The 16,850-nt window shown below is 39.1% G+C and overlaps 2 protein-coding genes across 2 annotated transcripts; one reads left to right on the top strand and one right to left on the bottom strand.

Moving 5' to 3' along the window:
* Nucleotides 1-9,290: 9,290 nt before the first annotated feature.
* Nucleotides 9,291-9,815, top strand: LOC133737080 (uncharacterized). The gene has a single exon (XM_062164707.1). It carries the CDS (start codon nt 9,291-9,293, stop codon nt 9,813-9,815), a length of 525 nt encoding a protein of 174 aa, XP_062020691.1.
* A 321-nt stretch (nt 9,816-10,136) lies between these two features.
* On the bottom strand, nt 10,137-11,941 carry LOC133740409 (F-box/FBD/LRR-repeat protein At1g13570-like). Its single transcript, XM_062168357.1, has 3 exons — nt 10,861-11,941; nt 10,588-10,743; nt 10,137-10,415 (listed from the first exon to the last, which is right to left on the bottom strand). Exons 1-3 carry the CDS (start codon nt 11,689-11,691, stop codon nt 10,137-10,139), a joined length of 1,266 nt encoding a protein of 421 aa, XP_062024341.1. The 5' UTR covers nt 11,692-11,941.
* Between the last annotated feature and the right edge of the window lie 4,909 nt (nt 11,942-16,850).

Below are 16,850 nucleotides of genomic sequence, written 5' to 3'. Positions count from 1 at the left end.
GAAAATACTAAAAATATCAAATTGATAAATAAAAATACTATAGTAGTCTCTTAATACTAAAACATGGGTACATGCCTTGTACTAATAAGAATTTATCCTTCTATACTAATTGGAATACATTGGTACATCTTTACTTGTCTAAATTAAGCCCCAGTTGAACTAAATGGCTTATGACTACAACTTCACGTTAAGGCTCCAACAACTCCAACTGCTACAAAATCTGTCTATAAACATAAAGTATGAAGATGATACACGAACAAAGCTGTTAGTCAAATATTAAATGACACTTACAATAAGAGATGTGAGCTTACCCAAATTCCAATTGCAAACATATAGGGGCTGGCACAAATTCAATACAAATCTTTCTACTTCTTGGTTAATTCTCTATATGGATCATTGACATGTTTTAGCATGAGAATATACAACAGTTCTATAACTTAATTGCAATCAATAAAGTTGTCTCAGAATGCTAGGTCATTCATGCTTCATGACCAAAGGTAACATCCAATAAACTTACTAAAACATGTAGGCAATATCATACAGTTGCAAGTTTACTCAGTCATCTGTTATCTTTTACATTGACATATATTATTATATTAGTAAGTTTCTGGGAAGCTTTTTGTACACTAATGTAGTTCATATTGTCCTACAGTATTACCCAGTGGAACTAATGAAAAAAGAAGCTCTTATTACTAAAACCAATCATGTGAAGTTCATAGCAAGAACAAGCATAGTACAAAACATCACACATGATAAGATAGAAAGTAATTTACTTGCTGCTGCAGTTCTTCAGAGCACTGTGGTACAGTAAGTACAATATCAATGTTGAGTACGCTTAAGAACTTGAAAATAATATGTCATATTTGATGCTTACAATAGCTTGGCTAGAATTTGGTTCATCAGGTTTTTCAGAGTCGTGAACATGGGTAAGCTCAAACATTGTGCAACGGTCTGGGTTTACACCTCCATTTTCTTTTTTCTACATACATATGAACCAAGAATCTAATTACCACAGATTAAGACATGCTAGTTACATTCTCTCACAGTAGATACTTATAATTTAATACGTTCTCTGTTGCTGCTAGAGTGACTGAGTTCATATATAGAGAAAACATAGACTCTTATATGTAACACTTTGCAGATTAATTCAATATGTATGGCTATTCAATAACATAACGACCTGCATATTTGTTCCTGACCTCTGCAAATGTCTTTGTGTCAGTTGTGTGCATCATCCTACGCTTTGCCCAACTCTGCTTGTTCACAATAGAACACCACTGCATCAAGGTTCAATATGTTACAGTAAGGTAAATTATAAACTACCCCATACTTTTGCAGATTTCATTAAACATAGATATATTCAGTCCTTGCTTCTAGTGCACAGTTATAGCAGTAAAGTTCATGTTTCAGGACGAATATCTCACAACCATATCAAAACATTATGCATCCCATAGACATACATGTTCCTTTTTATCTTCCCAATGGTTAACTAGTGCAACTCATTGCTTTTTGCTTACCCTCCCATCTTTGCATTTAAAACTCTCTTCAGTGCCAACATTTGGGGTATACCATACTTTCTGGAGTTTCGCCTTAAATGTCTTCCAACGATCATTCAACTTCCTCTCGACCATAAACCTTATCCTCCCACTCTTCTTTTGAGTTTCGGGGTCCGACCAATCAAGAGTTCTCTAATATTACACATATACAAAAAATGTTATTAAATTATGGAGCTACAAATGATTAAACTTTAAACTGATAAGAATGTCATGGTTAAAATTATAAACTAACACTTAAGTAGGTAAGTATGATTACCCTGATTGCATCCTATGCCTCATCTAGTTTCTTTACTTTACAAAAGTCACGCCAATCAAAGACATTGAGCTGAAACAACCTATGATCTGTGGCCTTCATGCCAAGGTATCGTTGCCATCTTACAACAATTGCTTCTAGCTCAGCACTGCCACTGCACAGCCGCCGCCTGCCTTGACATCAAGAGAAACAGATCCCAATAACTAAGAATAGCCCCCCCCCCCCCCCCCCCGAGGCAACGCACAAATCCAAGCCGATGTTCCCAGAGACAGAAGCCAAGGTGCACTCGATCGAATCTGAACCCAGATAGACTTGAGCAGCCCTGCCATCATCGAGTCCTCATCCGACATCGCCCAAAGCAAAAGGCCTCACTTCGCTTAACACCTATGAGATTGAAGGCGAGAAGTCTCGCACCTTCGCAGCCAAGCTGACCGCCATCAGAGGCTTCGATCCACCAAAAGGACGAACCCGATCCAAACCTAACATCATGGGACACCGTCGAAGCCAATCGCCGTCGTCGCCAAGTAGGGGAGAAGAAAGAGAAGCGTCGCCACCCTTCCAAATCCAAATTACCGAGCCACTACGCAGCCGGGAAACCTCTCTATCGAGAGTCAAGAAATTTGTAGCGCCGCCGATCAAGGCCAGTTGCGGCCTTAGGGTTCCTCTCTCGAGAGAAAGAGAGAGCATTTTTTATTTGATGCTAGTTGGATAACTATGCTACTTTTTTTTCTTATAATCCTATCCTCTCTAGTTCTGAGTCCTTAATTGTGTGGTCCAATCAAAATGAAGGTCAGTATAAGACCAAGACTCCATGAGGGGTAAATATACATTTTTTTTTTTTTTTTTGGAGTTTGAGGCAAATATACTTAAAGTAAGGAAAACATGGAGTTGGGTCTCTTCAATTTTAATGTAAAACAAATAAAAACAATACCTACTCATGAAGTTTAATATAAAAAGAAAACACCCACTCAATAAGAAAATAATAGAAAATGTAAAAAAATTATATTAAAATTGGGCCCAGTCACTGTTTTTAGTAGAGAAGACTTTCACAAATATAAAATAATACATAGCAACCCTCAATGGTTTGTACGTGGGAGATATAGACACCAACCAGTTCAAGAACAATGGATATGACCCCATTATCCACCATTCAATCATTTCATGGCAATAGTTGTGTGGCTGTTGCCACAATTGTTGTGGTGTTCCTTCAATTTTTGAACATTTCACAATCTTATTTTACCTTTGATAATATCTACCCTTTTAACCTCTGACTAACAGCACTCGAAGAGCTCCCTACATCATTGTATATCTGGGCAGTACATATACATATATGGATTCAGTCATGTGCATGTGGGAAGCAAAGGAAAAGTGATGATAACAAGATCATCTCTAATTTTTCAAACAGGAACAAAATACAATATAAACAACCTGTGTTTAAAATTTTAATCTACCCAATTTTCTAAGTTTTTAAGAAGTTCATAAACAAACTTCACCAGTTTCCAGTACCAGACCAAATTGTAGCTTTCTTTAACACGTAGCTAACCCCTTAACCATCATGCATTAGATTTCTATAACAGATCAGGAGAACTTAGAGTATTGCTTCTCACACAGATCCGGCTCCTCTAAAGTGAGGAGAGTGTGAATTTACTTCAATTTTATAAAATCTTGACGCTCCATATAATCTAAGGGTTCTAACAACTGACACATCACTCTACCACCAATTTTTGGAGTTTTAATCTAACTTGCAATAATTTGTCGTTAACTCTGGGTTAAAAAAAAAAAATCATGTCTTTCTCTAGTGCGTGCTGCATTTGCTCTTTCTTCCATGGAAGATTGTCTATAGTTGATACTCATGTAGTTTGTGTCTCGCCAATTCACCATGCCATTAATAACTTGAAACAAACAGAAGTGTTTCAACCAATAACTAATCAGAGTGGTGTAATACATGGGGATATTGTAAATTTGTTTGTGGATTTGGGTTTAGTCCTGTGAGTAATGTGTGTAAATTGGTTATGGTTTCGATTCCGAAAGTGTGGTGGAGGTGATCGTTTTGACTGTTGGCTCTGGGATTTGGAGAAGCATTGGCAGATCCGTATACCCTTGTTAATTGGATTCAATCATCTGGGATTTATCTTAATGAATTTAAATCGCAAATCGAAAAAATCACCAAAGGCTGCAAAGCAATCGAAGGGACTTATGAATTCAACTTTGTGGTGCAATTTGATTCAATCAAACATTAATAAAGAGTTAGTATTCTTCTTGATTAAGGAGAGAACTCAAAGTTATCAACACCTCAATCTTGTTTATCATTAGAATTCTATAATTGTGTATATTACTAAGATCGTGTTTATAAAGACCTCAATGATTTTCAGAGATTTATTCTTCAACTACGGATGAGTTTCTATGGAAGCACAAAGCCAAACGCAGCAGTGAACCAGTGATGCACAGGAGAAATATCACGTCAAATCCCTAGTTCTTTTTTTTTTTTTTTTTTTTTTTTTGGAGTTAACGGCGAGTTACTATTATTAATCTAAGATCTCAAAAATTTGTGATTGAGTGATGTGTCAAATGTTATGACTCTTAGATTATATGGAGCATCTAGATTTTATGAAATTGAAGTAAATTCACACCCTCCTCACTTTAGAGGAGCCGGATCCTCTCACACCTCCATTCCATTCCCATTTTCAAAATTTTGATCACACCCCTAGATTTCACCAAATGCTATAATTCCTTATTTATGTTGCCTTTAAGGTGTTAATCAATAAACATAAGGATGTTGTCACAAATAACATTCCATCTGGGAAGATGAACATGGTTCATACTTAAAAGAAAACAAGAATTATATAGAAATAGTGCAAGACGCTTTACTAATTTCAATAGTATAAATTGCATGGCCAACTGCCTTACTGACATTTCTTTTTCTTGGAATCAAGTATGAGAAATGGTACAACCTTCTAGACCCAATGCAAGTTTCATAAGCAGAGGTTAATGTGGCTATGATTTTCCCAAGATGACGAAAACTAAACCCAAAGGAAAAATGTGAACTTTCTGAATCCATTATTTGTCTTAGGGTATCCTAGTTCTTCCAATTCCAATGGCAATATTAACTCCCAATGATTTCAAAAAAAAAATTTCCACTTTTGTGTCTTTATTGGTAATCTTATATGACTTGACAAAATCAACTATCATTAAAAAAAAAAAAAAAAAAAGTCCAAATGCCCATTTTGGAGGTATAAATAGAAGCTCCCAAGTTCTATATGTAAGTTCTAAAATTTGAAGGCCCTAGGCATAGGCCCAGTGCCGATACTGTTGGCAGGAAGAAGGAAGAGGGCTAATTGCTTCCTTTTTTTCTCTCTTGAGTCTCGAAGAAGAGGCTATCAGCATGGGGAAGACACAAGTATAATGCAAAGGAAAAAATTTGTTACTGACAAGGCATGTCACTTCTCAAAACTCACGGTTTGTGATTTGGAAACCGGAAGGATAACAAAATCTTCCTTTTCACACTTGGCTGTTTGTTCGGTACGGGTGCCAAGACATTTTTACTAGAGTTTCTAAGCAGCAGTAACTCAATTTTGACGGGTTCTTTAAGAGTAAGTTATTGTGCATTGTACTATTGTGTGCCTCTCTTTATTTATTGAATAGATTGACACTCCCCTAGTTCAAAAAAAAAAAAAATCAATGTTATTTTAGACTTTTGTGATACCATCAAAAGTATCATTGCCGGATTAAAAAATTGTTATTTAAGACATTCTCAAAGTCAAAAGTTCTTTCTCTTCATGTTTTTTTTTGTCATATTCTTTGAGAAACAAACTTTACAGAGGATACATTGTCAAATTATAGCTGCTTGCCTGAAGAAAATCAAAGTTGGCAACATGACTTTCCTCTTTTTTTTTTTTTTTTTTTTTTGAATAAGGACCAGTGCGGCTACTCTCAAGCCTTGATTAATGAAACCGCAGAATACATGGGGGGGGGGGGGGGACATGGTGTCTGAACCCCAGATTACAATCAACATCGAGAGAACTTCCTGAGATAATAACAAGAGTCTCAACTAAAATGATATATTCTAACAAGCACCAACTAGCGAAGAGTGCTCTACTTGCTACTCCATTCGCTTTACAATTGTGGTGACATACCAGAAAGATAACTCTATTACGAAGAAACATCAATTCTACTAGCACAGCTTTCTCACTATGTTGCCACCGGAATGTAGATCCGGTAACACTTAGTTTCACCTTGCACTAAGAGGCAACGACCATTTGACCAAGCAAGGAACTCGCCGCCTACCTAGAGCAAACACGTTACTGCCACTAAGAGGTTGCGATCATTTGCCAATGCAAGAAACTCGCCACCTACTTAGAGCAGACAAGGCACACAGAGTGCACAGACCGGGACCAAGCCCGCTATATTCTACCAAAAAATGGTAGCTACTTATTAAAGGTAAAAACCATGAAAAACTAACCAACAAATAGAAACAAACATAGAACAAGGCAACAAGCAAGGCCCAAAAGGGTCCAGGCCCAAAGTCAAGTCCAAGGAGGGTTTCAGAAACCCACCAGCCTACTGCACCTTCTCAGGTCCAGCTTCACTATCCCCATCGCAGCAGCCCTGCCGGCTTGCCCAGTCCCGTCGCAGCAAAGAAGGACTACCTCCGTCGCTCCACTCCCTTCGCGCCGCGGGACCAGATCGCCCTCCCACCGTATGCCAGCCGCGATCGGGCCACTCCCTCGTCTCTGCAATTCGACCACTCCAAAGCAGCCAGCAGAGAGACTCAGCAGGAACTCGGTCTCGCACCCCTGCCTCCCATACCTCTGATCTGATCTGGTCGATCACGTCTGTCTCCGTAACCGACAACCACCAGAGCGATCTGCCGCCACAAGCTGCCTTCAAATCCCCACCCCTCTCCTTCAACCAACCTCGTCTTGAAACTTTGAACCAATATGGTCCCTAAGAGCATCTCCAACAGACTAGTTAAATTCAAATTTTAGCTATATATAACTATTTTTAAAGCAAAATTCAACTCCAACAGACTAGCTATTATTAAGTTAAATTTAGCTTTAGCTAAATTGGCTAGCTATATTTAGCTAGAGAATCATGCATAGCTAAAGCAAAAGTTATATTCCTCTCTCCTCTTTTGTCCACATGTCAGTTTATGATTGGATAAAATATAGTATATTATTTATAAATAGCTACTACTGCTGGAGCAACATTCTTAAATCAATAGCTATATTTCACAATTTTAGCTATATTTAACTGCAAAATAATTCCTACTGTTGGAGATGCTCTAAGAACCCCATCAGCTTCGCTCCACAAGTCTTAAGCCAACGATTCCCGTCCGACGACAGCGTCACCGGACGCGCCGCCGGACGGAGAGAATGAACTTTTCTAAAACCCTAGCTCTCACGCCTCTTGTCTTGGTAGTTTAATATGACTTTCCTCTATGTTCTCTCAGCTTTTAATTTTGATTTATTTGATATAAGATACCTTAGAGGGGATTGTATCTAATTTCTTGTTGTAGAAATTACATATAAAATAAATGAAAAAAAAAACTATATGATTTTATAGAATTGGTAGCTATTTTGACAATAACGTGTGGAACAAACTTAATGTTTTGTAACCAAAAATAGATTGGAACGCGCCTCACGCGCTAGGGTTGGTTTTCACAAAAATTGGATTTTGCTTGTCCGGCGGCCTCCCCGCATCAGCGACGGCGTTATGCCTTGCCGGTGTGTGGCAGGAGCAGCCGGACGGGCATCTGGATCGTCTGTTGTCTGGCTCTCTTGGGGTCATAGGTGCTATGGGCAGGTACCCTTTACCGGCATGCTTCGTCTCTCTCCTCTGAAGGAGGTGTGGGCTGTTCTGATGGCTGGATCGAGCGGGGCTTCTCTGAACTGGGGACCCAGGTTTGCAGTTTGGAGATGGGGTTGCGATTGGGTTGGGTTTGACATTCGATGTAGCGGTATTACATGGTGGAACCTCCGGGATCAGCAAGAAGATGGGGCAATACATCAGGGCAGATGGTGGTTGACGGTTTTGAGCCTATGGAGGCTATGTAGCGATGTTTTTGGAAGATGGCGATGGCTGGAGACCTTGTGGGTTCGAGATCTGAAACTGGGTGATGGGGTTGAATTGATGTATGGGGTCTTTGGATGGGTGATCATCGGTGGCTGGGTTGGCATCAAGTTGCTATGTCGAAGAGGGCGGTGGTCGTGTTTCGTTAACCCCCAATGCTCTTGCAGCGGGATGACGGTGGCCATCGGGCAGATGGAGGTGGCGGTCTTGGAGAGGATAGTTGGTCGTGGTAGGTATTATTGGTTTTCTTTTAGGGTCTTATTTTTTGGTTTAGTTCTTTGGCTTAGTCTAATAAGTCCCTACTCTATCGAGCTAGGGTTTTGGAGTCTTAGTATGGTGGTTGTATCGTGTCATTCCCAGGATTTCAATTTACCTTTTTTGTGGTCAAAGTAATGGGGAGAAGCTCTTGCACGTGGTCTGGCGGTTTTTGGTCATGGTGTTGAAGGGAGTATCTATCCTCTTGAGGTTGGCTGTGAGAATGTATTTTGTCTCCTGGGCTAGTATGGATGAAGTGCTGTTGATATGGCGTTATGTCCGGGGACTACATGTTTTATTCTCGGTGTTTTCTTGTTGTCAATGTGGTAGTGACTTGCTCTTGCACGTGGTCTGGTTGGATTGGGACACGGTGTTGATGAAGGGGAAGTGGCTGTGTGTAATGTTGGCTGCAGGGATTTATCGTGACTCTCGGAAGTTGTCTTATGTTGTAGCCCGAGTTGAGGGGCGATTGGTTTGGTTAGGGGTTGAGCCCTTTTGGTTCATGGATGTCATCGTGGATGACGGACCCGTAACTGAGGGTGTTCTTAGGGAGGAGAGTGGGGAACTTATGTCCACCACCGGTCATTCCCGTTTTATGTAATCGTATTATTCTGGAATAAAATGTTTCTTTCATTCTCAAAAAAAAAAAAAACTTAATGTTTTGTATTTCGAACATATTAATTGGTATTATGGAATTGTTTGGTCTGACACTAGCAGTAACGGGTCAAAAAAGACGAGTGTTTTGCTTCCGATATAAGACTACAATGTGCACAAATGAGGTGAACATGGCAAAATGCAGAAAGAATTTATTTCGTCACGACAGAAAATGTGTCATTGACCAGGCCCGGTCTTCGTCTTCTTCAGTTTTAATTTTACTATATGCTTTCATCGCATTGCTTTGGATTTTGGTCTTCGCTCTGTTGTACTATATAGTAGTATAAGCTTTCACCTTTCACATGTGCTATTTGAACTTGATATAGTCCACGCATGACGACTTTTCTTCTCTTGGCTTGCCATCCCAGTTTGACTGCAACTAGAAGAACCCAAATCCCCCACACCTTTATATACGATTTGACATCTGCTCTACTTCAACTCAAATTTCCCAAATCCATATTCAGTAGCATCTGCAAGAAAGAAACTTAAGCAGTAGCAAAACCATGAGGCAGAGCAATGCAACTAAGCAAAGCAAGTTGATGCGCTTTATATCTTCACCCATTAGGTCTCTAACCAAGGCCAAGAACTTCTACATGAAGAGTTTAGAAGATTGTGCTGCGAAGGTGGGTTATGGTGGCGGTGGCGCTGGTGTGGGTGGTTACACTGCTTCACAAGTACCACAGTTGCCCAGGAGCTTCAGCGGCAACTCCTCCAGTTCGAACGATGATGAGGATTTGAGGCAGCTTCTAAGGACGGCGTCGTCAAAGAAGAACAACGATGCAGAGAAACGGGACAACAAGGTAGCAGGTTCAGAGATGCACAGAAGAGGAAGACCAAATGTTAGTATTAGACAACCGACAATGAATAATGCGATGGGGATGAGGAGCTACAGTGTTGGATTGAAGATGGGAAGGATTGATGAGGAAAGGGCTTCGACTTTTGAGGAAGATGAAGTCGATGTGAAGGCGGATTTTTATACAAGAAACAGAAGTTACGGTGTTAACAAGAGAAATGCTGGGATTGTATAGCAAAGCAACATTTTGTTTTTAAATTTTTTGATTGCTTATTTGTTTCGTAAAGTCGAAATGTTGTTGCTCCTTGGATAACATGTTCTTAACTAATCTAGCACATGTTCGATCTATTCATTTATTTATTTCTTGACCAACTTAAGAGAATTGAAAATCTTGAAAATTTTCCTTGTCCAAATTAACGAGACTAGAATGCAAGGGTACTGGCACTAGGAAACATTGTTCTGACAAAAGACACCCAACATGCATCACAAAATCATGACTGTACCAAATCCACATTTCAGTAAGAAAATTCTGTCAGCTGCCGAATTCAGCGACGGGTCATGGGTCCAAGTGCATTATCTCCACAAGTGCTGAGGAGCGCCTAAACTGGCTCAACCTTACTAATAGTTCCGAAGAACTATAGTGAGATGCAGGCTTAACAAACACCTTCTCGAGCATCGGTGAATTTAAAAGCAGAAATTTGATGAAATCTAGTACAGCTTTGGTGCTAGTGATGCCACGTACTTCCACAATTTGCAGTTTTCCGAGTTGGAAATTCTGGTTGCCATCTAACCAAGAGTTCACCTCTCCCACAAGAGCCTGTCCCTCTTGACGAACCTACATATGGTCTGTAGTATCAGATCAATCTCGAACATTTAATAAGCTCTATATTTAAACTACAATTTTAACTAAACAGTTCGAAGAATATTAAATAAAGCTCCGTTAATTAGAATTGGTGAATTTAAAGTTGTTATTGAACAGAAAAATTTTGAATTGAATGCCTACTGACTCTGATATATAATTTTTGTAGAGCAGGGGCGCTTCTCAGAAGGTATAAAGTAGATAAAACCTCCTTCAGATCATTGAAATCTATGTTTATACGAAGCAACTTCAGATGCAGACATGGTTTAGGACGCTTTACCGGCAAGTCACCAACAGCTAAATACTGAAAGTAGAAAGTTGATGAAATCAATATGTATACTGAATGAATATGCTAAAGTTCGTAGCCAAGAAAATGATATGATAATTAAAAGTATGATACGATACCATCATGAAAAATTACCTTTAAAAAGTAACCAAGAATATTAGCAGTTTGAACATAAGCACACTGATCAAAAAGCTTGAGCAAATTGCTAGAAATGCCAGGTTTCTGTCTTCTTTGGTCACCATTAGCTGTTAAATAAATGGCAATACTTGTAAGCTTTAAGGTGTTCTGAAAACTAAGATCCTCAAAAGCACCTAGAAGGCAAAAGATTCGGAGATTTGGTGCATCAATCTTGAGCTTGGTGAAACCATGACAATCTATCATGGTCAAATATTTCAGCAGAGGACAACAAACAATTAGATTTTCAAACTCATCTTGGGTCTGGGTAACACTTTCAATTTCAAGTTTCTTCAAACTCTTGAAGCCCTTGAATGTGCGCGGAGGTTTTAGCAAACAATTACACAATTCCAAATGAACCAAATCTTGACAGGAAAACAAACATGAAGGCATCTTGTATTCAGGCTTTTTCCAAAACTTAAATATGAACTCTTTCATAGAATTTCTTGATAGATGAAGAATCCATCTATCAATATCTGCGGTGCCCTTAAGACCTTTATGAGAAAGCTTGACCTTGTTTATTGGACCAATGTGAAGGAAGAGCACATGATCAACCATTTTCACTAATTTGTCGAGCTTATAAAGTACTCCTGGGAAACCCAGTTCATCAAACACAAGATCTGGAACCATAGCCCATTTGTACCTCCACTCGCTCGATAATATACTTGTCCTCACTGCCTCCTTTATTGGCAAAATTGACAAAATCTTTTCCGTAACATCCCTTGGTAAGTTACTGAGTTTGTCAAGCTCAATATTCATTTTCAAACGGGACTTTGGTGAATCTCTTTGCATCTGAGGGATTCAAGTAAACAAAGAGAAAACTAATGAATCATAAATTATTGATCTTATTACAGACATTTAGACTTGAACCTTGTTGTAGAGTGGGCTGTGGGGCTAGTTAATTTAACAAAATAACTACAAATAGCAAGAAAACAGAGTCCAATTTTGTGCAACTGACAGACAAAAGCAGATTTTACATTCTTACTACTAAATGAGAACACAATCCACATGCACAGGCACAGGCACAGGCACGCCACAGCCACACAATGAGAAGATCAATGTTCACAAACACAGTTACCTTCACATACTTTATTATCAATCAACAAATGTATCAACTTACTTATATTTTTTTTTTTTCCATAACAAAAGAAAGTGACATTGGAACAAGTAGCATGACAATATGACATTAGAACATGCAAAAAGAAAACGAACCACTAACATGTACCTTATACCTAACAAAAACGTAGAGATAGAGTGAGCCGTATCCCTTTTTCCATGATCATTGTGAAAGAATCAAAGTCACAGTTCCAACTTAAATATATAGTTACATCGGTGTATACCAGTTTAAGAATCTCATCATCTGAAACACTTAAAAGCATATACAAGAGTCAAGCCCCAAGTGCTAAATATAACCAAAAAACAGCTCCAAGTTGTAGTCTTTTGTGTCTGTGATAGAAGCAGAAGGATAAGCTTTACCTTGTTTATCTCTGCTGCCACCAGAACGAAATCAAAAGCGAAACCAGACAGAATAGAGATTTAGTTTATATCTTTGTGAAGAAGTAATGCATGGCGTCTCTTCTTCTTCTGCTTTGGAATCCGGAATTTCTTTTCAAAACTTGTCTCAACAAAGTTTGCGTCGTTATGTTTTTATCCGAGATTAAAAAAAAAAGTTTTAGTTGGGTGCAGTCTGGTGTCCAGATCGAGTTGGATGTCCAATCCAGTTTTGAGGCCCAGTTTAGTTGTGGTGCCTAGAATGGTTTGTGTATCCTAAGCAATTCCAAATTGGATGTGGGCCTAAGTGGGAACAAAAGTGCCTGGAGCCTTGAAGTTGGCATTTGGACCTGGCTTTTTTTAGTACAGAAGAGCTATTGGGTTGTTGTTCCTTTATTTTTCAGTCTTCCCATTAGGGAAGGAGAATCAAGCTTAAGTTTGTATTTTGTCTATATACTATGCAAATATAAATAGGCTTGTTTTAATTAGTTCAAATATAAGTGGTATATCCCTATGTATCATAGTGGTTTTTTTACCATAACTTTTTTTATCTATTTACTTCCAAGGCAACAAAAAGATATGTGATGATTAAGGGTGGGCTCGGTGCGGTCGGCCCGGTTTGAAGCCCAAACCGCATCCGCACCGTATTTTGCGGTTTGGCTATTTTCGGAACCGCAACCGGTTTTTCAGTGGGCTGAGCCGCATTTTTCGGTTACACCGAAATGCGGTTCGGTGCGGTTCGGTAACCGATTTATATAGGAATCTGCAGTTGGAGTTGCTGTCCCTGTAGGAGTCGGAGTTGCACTAATCCCTTCCATAATCTGCATATACAAAGCAGAAGCCCCAAATTAAAAACATAAATTTGGAACATCTCAAACCCAGACCACCATTTGAAAGCCACAATGAAACATTGAAACTGATAAACCCAGAACAACAATGAAGCTCAGAAACCCCAAAACCTAAGTAAGAATATCGAAACCCGAGTTTTAATAAAAAGCCCCAAATCAGTTTTTGAAACTACGAAACCAATCTAAACAATCTTCAAGCAGAAATGACAAGAGAACAATCTAAACATCTAAACATTTGATTTTGATTGTGATAAGTTTTGTAGAAGAACAATCTAAACATCTTCAAGCAGAAATATCAAGAGAACAGTAAATCAATCTAAATTCTAAAGATTTAGAGAGCTTACCCTCGCAGGCTCTCGGCCGAGAGAGAAGCTGGGATCAGAGCAGATCTTTCAGAGGTCAAGAGAGATTGAGAGAGTTGGGAGAGGTCGAGAGAGATCGTGAGAGTTGGGAGAGCCGGAGAGGTCGAGAGAGTTTGGCAAATGAGGTCGTGCAACCAGGTTGTGAGAGACTGAGAGTATTAGCCTATTAGGGTTTCTACAGAGATCGGGTGCATGCAAGCTTACATAGGCTTGGTTTGTGACCAATCATAATTAGACAAGTATTAAAATTAATTCAAAAATAAATAAAATAAAAAATTCGGTTTGGGCGGTTTAACTCGGGCGGTTCAACACCTGGACTCGATTCCGAACCGTTAAGAACCGGTTCGGTTCGGTGAGACTCCAAAACGGCGCCGTTTTTGTTCGGTCCGGTTTCCAAGCCAGAAAATCCGGTGCGGACGGGTCGGTAACCGGATTTCCGGTGTGTTATGCCCACTCCTAGTAATGATCATCTTGACATGCATATTAATGAAATCCACATTTACTTTAATATATATATACACGGAGGCGTTCCAAAGAGGACGTCCGCACTTTCGCTAAAGTGCGGACGGCGCTGCTGCAGCTCGGCTCGGGAAGCGACAGAGCGGCGGGAGTTGCCGGAAGGACGCCAGGGGTCTGGCGGAGCCGTCTGCAGTCGGTGGAGTCGCCGGCGACGTCGTTGGAGGGCTGCCTAGAAAACCTGCAGTTGCAGGTCGGGTTGCTGCCCAGAACCTGCAACCCCGACCTCCTCCGACCTCGAACGCTGCCCAGAACAGTCCGAGATGCCTCCGGCCTCCTTCCTGCAAGTCGCGCGCCGCCGCAGCCGCCTGGAACGCCTCCGCTGCGTCGCCGTCCGCACTTTAGCGAAGTGCGGACGTCCGCTTCAAAACGGGCCTCTATATATATAAATATATATATATTTAGTATCTTTTTAAAAATCAATATATAGTTTCTTTTCTTTTTTTCCCAAGAATTTCCATTATTCTTTTGGGATGTTTGTATTGGTAATCTGTTAGCATATGAATTTTGTACCAAATAATTATGCTAAATTGTAACTAAATAACACCAAATTAATCAAAACACACAACAACAACAAAAAGCTCTTGAAAACGTAATTTAATTGAGGTACCCTCAACCTTATTCTCTCTACACGCCGCACGAGTGTCTAACCTTCAGAGCTTTCCAGTTCATTTGACAACACGTCTTTGGGATGTCGTCGTCGGACAGCATCTAGGCAGCGCACCTTGACGTCGAATAATTGTTTCTAGGAGGTGTAACTTGACAGGATCTTTGTGCTTGGCTGGAGCCTCCATGGACGTGGTATGATTTGCTACCTTCGTCTGGCTTAGTTGGGTCCGGGAGGACGACTGTGCTTGCAGGGTAGATAAAGGCGGAGTGGACAGCGGAATTTGGTGTTGGTGGCGATTGTCGGAGCAGTCAGATTGCTAGTTTGGGAGAAGGGGTCGGATTTGATGTCTCTTTTTATTTATTAAATGGATTGATACCCCTTTGTTAAAAAAAAAAAAAAAAAAAAAAACGAAATTATTTTAGACTTTTATGACACCATTGCCGAATTAAAAGATAGTTATCCAAGACATTCTCAAACTCAAAAGTTCTTTCTCTTTATGTTTTTTTATCATATTCTTCGAGAAGCAAACTTTACTGCGGATGCATTGTCAAATTATAGTCACTCCCTTGGAGACAATTAAAGTTGGCAACATGACATTCCTTTATGCTCTGTCAGCTTTTAATTTAAACTTGTTTGACACGAAATGCCTTAGAGGTCATGAGTTCGAGTCACCATAGGGGTAGAAGTGAAATCTTTTGATCCTCTTAAAAAAAAAAAAAAAAAAAAAAACCTATGTGATTTTATAGAAATATTTGTAGCTATTTTGACAATAATTGGGGGGGGGGGGGGGGGGGGGGGAGGGCACAAACTTAGTTTTTTGTAATTCGATCACATTAATTGGTGTTATAGAATTGTTTGGTCTAACGAGCAACTTCAACAGCTTCCCTATAATTTCTGAACAATTCTCAGGTTCACCCCTTGGGGTGAAGCAGCATTCACCATCTCTTATGATTAACGCATAATAATTTTTTAATTTTCTAATCCAACCATTCAAGTTGTATAATGTAATACAAAGATTAGTTTTGTAAAAAATCAATCAAATTGAAGACCTTTTAATTATTCATTTATATGAAATACATGGACGGTTCATCATAATAGCAGTAAGTATTGTTAGAACCGTCCATTTATTTGATTCAATTAGATAATTAAACGATTTCCGATTCAATTGATTTTTTACAGAGATGATCTTTAAATGCTAATTTAAGATATGGACCGTTGGATTATAAATTTATTAAGTAAAAGTGAGTTAATCGATAATAGGGGTGAATATGCTTGTTCACCCAGGGGTGAACCTAAGAATTGTTCATAATTTCTGTGTTATAGGGAAGCAAAAGTCAAAAGTTTAGCCTCTTTTTCTTCTCTAACTCCATCAGATTCCCTATTTTACAGCAACCTCTAAAATCTTCATAATTCTTCCTTAAAATTTTATAGATTGTTGTAAATTTAAGAAATTTAATTTTCTCTTTCCTCACTTTCCCTAAAATGGGGATTAGTTATAGGAAATTTGTTGGAGCACAAAAGACTCATTTTTCCTTTAAATAGAGAAAAATTAAAGTATAGGGAAACTGTTGGAGTTGCTCTAAAGGATTAAAAAAATGAGTGTTTCACTTACTACACAAGATTAACAACTCCGACAATTTTAATTTTTCTCTATTTTAGGGAAAAATGAACCTATTTTCCTTCAACAGGTTCCCTATAACTATCTTCATTTTAAGGATAGTGAGGAAAGAGAAAACCAAATTCCCTAAATTTACAACATGCAATAAAATTTTAAGGATGTTATAAGTAGAAGAGAAGATGGAGAGAGAATAGTTGGGAGGAAGTAGAAGTGTTCTCATTCAGTCTCATTAGCCTCCTTTATATAGAGGTAGGGTTTACATCAAAGTACATAACTAATGAGTATTTACGTGGACAGCCACACAGATAATAATATTTACAACACTCCCCCTTGGATGTCCACCAATGAATGATAATTTGGACGCGCTTATTGTTGCCTCGTTAAAAACCTTGCCAGATAACAAAAACTCAGTGGGACAAAAATAACCCTGATCGAATGACAAAAAGAGCACAACGCGCATATGTCCTAGGTAGCATGCTTCTGGATGCCCCCCTGATGAGAATCTT

This window comes from Rosa rugosa, chromosome 3 (genome assembly GCF_958449725.1).
Source record: "Rosa rugosa chromosome 3, drRosRugo1.1, whole genome shotgun sequence".
NCBI lineage: Eukaryota > Viridiplantae > Streptophyta > Magnoliopsida > Rosales > Rosaceae > Rosa > Rosa rugosa.
Note: the sequence above shows the minus strand (reverse complement) of the source record. Positions and strands in the feature narration are given on the sequence as shown.

Coding starts and splice junctions, on each gene's coding strand:
- LOC133737080 (XM_062164707.1), top strand. CDS start 9,291: ATGAGGCAGAGCAATGCAACTAAGCAAAGCAAGTTGATGCGCTTTATA.
- LOC133740409 (XM_062168357.1), bottom strand. CDS start 11,691: ATGCAAAGAGATTCACCAAAGTCCCGTTTGAAAATGAATATTGAGCTT. Junction 10,744..10,860: donor TTCTTGGTTACTTTTTAAAG/GTAATTTTTCAT, acceptor TTCTACTTTCAG/TATTTAGCTGTTGGTGACTT. Junction 10,416..10,587: donor TACAAAAATTATATATCAGA/GTCAGTAGGCAT, acceptor GACCATATGTAG/GTTCGTCAAGAGGGACAGGC.